Genomic DNA, 5,182 nt, shown 5'->3' with positions numbered 1-5,182 from the left:
AATTCTTTGAATGCGAATAATATTCAAATTGTCCGGTTGAATTTGTTGAAGTAATGATTTAATCTTATCAGTATCATATTTGTAGGAGTCTTGAACGGAAAGGTTGGGTGGTTGATCTAGCCCATGAATAATTATGTTGCGAGACCTTTCGCGTCTTTTATTCATTTCCTCAATAACAAATTCAGCTGTTCCATCCAAACTATGGAGTTCTAAAGAATTCGATAATTTATCTTCCAGTATAGTAATTCGGTCGGAAAGTTCCAAAGATGTTGCTCGTATTTCTGCCACCTCAGATCGAATTTCATTTAAAATCTCACGTTGAAAATTCGCAAACTCACAACGGATAAGATCTCTGATATCATCGAGTGTTGGTAATGTAGAGATTGATCCTATAGATTGTGGTTGTGATTGCGATAAGGTGTTGACATCAGATGGCGGGTTATTCTGTTAAATCAATCATTTTAGTCATTTTGCAATGGCCGGAACAACTGATAATCCGATGGTGCGATATCAGGAGAATACGGTGGATGAGTTAGGACATCCCATTTCAGGCGGTTCAGTTTGCGCTGCGTCTGTCTCGAAACGTGTGGTCTGGCGTTGTCGTGATGAAAGACTACGCCCTTGCGATTTGACAAAATCGGACGTTTCTGTTTGATTGCTCGATTCAGATTGGTTAATTGGCGACAGTACTTGTCCGAATCAATCGTTTGGCCAGCGGGGAGAAACTCAAAATAAATTATGCCCTTGCAATCCCACCAAACACAGAGCATCACCTTCATCGGGTGCAAACTGGCCTTTGCCATTGCGTCACCATGCTCACCTGCCTGTTTCCACGTGCGTTTGCGCTGAACATTGTTGTACAGGACCCATTTCTCATCGCCCGTCACTAATCGATCCAAAAACGGGTCGTTTTCGAGCCGCCCGAGTAAAGAAACGGCAGCAGAAATTCGCTTGACTTTGTTCCTCTCGGTCAGCAAATGGGGCACCCATATATCGAGCTTCAAATCGAATCCCATGTTTTTTAAACGCCGAAAAGCGGTTGCTCGGTCAACGTTAAGTGCAGTAGCAACTTCCTCTGTTGAAATTCGCGGAGTATTCTGAACTAAAGTACGTACAACATCGTCATCAATGCCTGAAGGTCGACCTGAGCGTGGCTCGTCTTCAAGGTTAAACTCTCCGCGGCGAAATTTCGCAAACCATTTTTCCACAGTGCGTTTAGCTGGTGCTTGATCTTGATAAACCTCTTGAATGTTTTTTACAGCTGCTGCAACGTTTATTCCCTTCCGAAATTCGTAAAGCCTTATCGACACTCATTTTGAAAGTAATCTTTCTCGAAGCAGTTTGTATCTACACAAATTATTTTGTTTGAAATGAAAGCTGCACACGTCACCTTTCCAACGATCTGTCTTACGTAGATGGCAGTATTAATGACAACACTTTGCGCCGCTTCTAACGTCATCTTCACTTCTGGCCATATACATTAAGTCCTTTGCGTTCAGGTGACCCAACCTGTTGTGCCATAATCGAAATTTTGAATTTCCTTGTAGGTTAGAATTTTCTTTAGAGGTTATAATTTTTCCATCTTCTGCTTCCTCACGTAGGTAGTACAAATTTCCTATACGCTTTGCTTTTAATCTAACTCTTCCTTCTGGATCAACCACGATGGCTTCGTTTTTCCTAAAAATTACTTCATGATTCTTCTCCGTTATTTTCTTTATAGACAACAAATTCGTTCTCAGATCAGGTACATATAATGTGTCTTTCAAATCAACTCGCTTAACATTGTTATTTAAAATTGTAGTAATGCTAACATCCCCTTGTGCTTTTACTGCAGCTGAAGCATCATTCGCGAGATTTAATTTGTCATATCTAGAACTATTCATTTGAGCGAACTTGGATTTGTCTTTACAACGGTGGGTTGTGCACCCACTATGGAGACACCAATATCTATGCTCAGGGTCTTTGCTGTAGATTTTTGTTTACCTCTTTTTCTCCAGCAATCAGCTTCACGATGACCCAATTTGCCACACTCATAGCATTTAATTGGCGGTTTCCCAGGAGCATACGTTTTATTTCCCCCTTTGTCTCGTTTTATTTGTTTTTCGTTTTTCCAATGGTTATGTTTGATTGCCATCGCTCCGTGTTCCTCCGAACGTTTCTGCAATCTTGTTTCGTATTCCTCCAATACCTTTATTTTAATCGTATCCAAATCAAGAAGTTCGTCTCGAGACTCTATAGCGCATCCGAAATTCTCGAAACTTTCTGGCAAACTATTCAACAACATAGCGCTCTGCAAGTCTTTATGTATATCAATGTCCATCTCAGCCAGTTTTCCTATAATCTCAATAAAAGAATTAATATGTTGCTGGACATCATCGCCACTCGACATGCGATGCGTTGTGAGCCGTCTCAGCAACGTGGTTCTCTTGGCTGGCCCTTGCGATGCATACGTTGCTCGCAACTTTTGCCAGACCTCATGTGCCGTCCGACACCCTTTTAACTGATTTAGTTCTGATGGACTTACGCATAATATTATATCGGCTTTGGCCTTTCGGTCACCTCTGTCCCATGCCGTTGCCGCTGCTTCAGTCGTCGCATCTTCTTCGACGACCACGGGTCGTTTCATCGTCCCGGCTGCATATTCCCATCCATCGTTTTTAACTAATAGTGCTTCTGCTTGCATGCACCATGTGTCGTAATTGTCCTTATTGAGGACCTCAATTTTAGACACGCTCCCAGTTACGAAAGCTATGCTTTCTCTTGCACTTATTATTTAATATTCAACACAACCGGTACACAAAAAAAATATATATGTATATTCCTGGGCCCATAACCTGTTAGAGTTTATGCGTGATTATATATTTTAATGTATGCCCTTATTATAACACCGATTAAATTAGATAACAGAAAACACGTGCTTGGCACATTTCACGTTACGCATCGCCATATTATGTACTACTCTATTCTTCTAGCGCACGCATCTAGCCCCCCCCTACACTCTGAGGCTCACGTCAGATGACTCTGCATAATAGAGAAAGGAGCGAATTACAATATTACTCCTTCACATAACTCAATTGCGCTTTAATTCTAATTTAATTCTGCTTTAATTATAACTTAATATTGCTTTAATTGTAACTCAGTTACGCTTCAATTCTAACTCGCTTGTTATTCAATTCTAATCTAAATCTGCTATAATTGCAATTCAATTGCGCTTTCATTAAAAATTTAATCCTGTTTTGATTGCAAAACAATTACGCTCTAATCCCAATTCGATTCTACCTTAATTCTACGTCAATTATTTATGCATTAATTTCTATTGAAATCTCATGTAAATCTGATTATCTCTAATAATTAAAAAATCAACTCAACCGCTAGTGTAAAAGGGAGTATACAGAAAAAAAACAAACAAAAGAAATGAGAAAATGAATTCCCTTTTACTCGTCTCTAACGACAAGCAGGGAATACTGTAGGGGTATTCTTACCCGCCCCTACACGGGTGAACCTACAGCGAGAGTTCATTTTCAATGAATAAATCAACCGTTTTCATAATTATCGATAACTGAAATAAATGAACTCTCTAAACAAATTGTCATGTTCCTTGTACATATACTACAATAATTATACTGACAGATACGTGGTTAAACGCAATGGTCTTCTTAATCCTATGTCATATTCCTTACATCATAATTATATCCTATGCCATTAAATAAACATATGCCTCTAACGCTAAGAATTCATTTCCTATCTTGCATATAATTTCAAGAATTTGCCACTAAAATTGTTGTATCTCGATACAAAGTTATACTAAATAATGAATATACTAATTCTATGACATAATTGATTAATAATTTTTAGATTCAATTCTAAGTTTAGTGATGCTACTAATGATACCTTTAAGAGCCATACAACCCAGCCATTTGACCAGGATATCCAGAAGGATTATTATTATTTTTGATACACGTAAATTAAGATTAATTATTTAATTAATTCAAAATTTAGATAATACTAACACATTTTAGAACGTAATAAAATATTCAGAATGTACTTTGAAATTATAATAATGCTGTTATTTGCAAAAATATGAATACATTACTAGAACAATATTTGATGATATCAATTTATGGTGATACTAGTATCATTTGCAAAAATCTAAGCACTTCAGATCAATATTTGACATTTGATGATTTGAATTTATGATAATGCTACAATTTGCAACACTCTACATCAGTAGTTGACGATTTCAATTTATTTTAATGCTATCAATTGCACCAATCTAATAAACACTTTAGACGAATATAAGAAAACCTAGAATTTTTATTTTCATCGTTGAAATTATATTTAGTGAATTAGATAATTCAAAGTACGATTTTCCGAACAATTTACGTTACTCTAATTCGAATCAAAAAGACTATAAAATGTCATCGGCGGGGTCATTTTGGATATCATTCGGAATCAAAATTGGTTCAGCATCCTAGGGATACCAGAATATGGATCGACCATATAAAATATCGCATTTGTTCACTAAGCATTACCATACAATATACTCCCAACCCACACAGTGACAAAATACTAAAAACAACTAGCACACAAAACATGAATTAAATATTGTAAAATGAAACGATATTTCATAGTTCGACCCATGAAACAAGACTGCCAGACCCACATGACATGATCATTGGGATAGAACTCTTATTTCACTTTCAACGGAATGATAGAAATACATCTAGATCATTCCGGGATTAATCCTTATGTCTTCTGTCTTCTGTCGATGTGATTTCGGGTCCCACGTTGCGACGTACCTGAAAGCATCAATTTTGACGAACCGTCGTTGTAGTGGAATTATCTTCTCCCACGTTGGACCTGGCCAACGCAATTGCAGGCCTTATTATACTTAACTAAATCGATGTTTTCAGCGAACACAGGATCAGAAAAAAACTATATACTTATTGCAAATTCACTTGAAGAGAACGTCTGATTGGCCAGGCAAAAGAAACCCGAAATCATGGAACGATAGCAGGCCCAGCTCTAGTCAAGGAAAATCGAAATCTGAAAACTTTTCGTTATTTTCAGATTCAAAGGTCCCTGAAGAGAACAGGTGGCACACATTTCGACCATCTTTTAGATTTTCTTTTGCATGGCATATTCGACGAAATTATTTTTTCATTTGGTTTACTGCTAATTA

At 37.4% G+C, this 5,182-nt stretch overlaps 1 protein-coding gene across 1 annotated transcript; it reads right to left on the bottom strand.

Annotated features, from left to right (window-relative positions):
• Nucleotides 1–461: 461 nt before the first annotated feature.
• LOC107192998 (histone-lysine N-methyltransferase SETMAR-like) lies at nucleotides 462–1,016 on the bottom strand. The gene has a single exon (XM_015582365.1). The coding sequence runs from the start codon at nucleotides 1,014–1,016 to the stop codon at nucleotides 462–464; it is 555 nt and encodes a 184-aa protein (XP_015437851.1).
• Between the last annotated feature and the right edge of the window lie 4,166 nt (nucleotides 1,017–5,182).

This window comes from Dufourea novaeangliae, unplaced genomic scaffold, assembly GCF_001272555.1.
Source record: "Dufourea novaeangliae isolate 0120121106 unplaced genomic scaffold, ASM127255v1 scaffold501, whole genome shotgun sequence".
Taxonomy (NCBI): domain Eukaryota; kingdom Metazoa; phylum Arthropoda; class Insecta; order Hymenoptera; family Halictidae; genus Dufourea; species Dufourea novaeangliae.
Note: the sequence above shows the minus strand (reverse complement) of the source record. Positions and strands in the feature narration are given on the sequence as shown.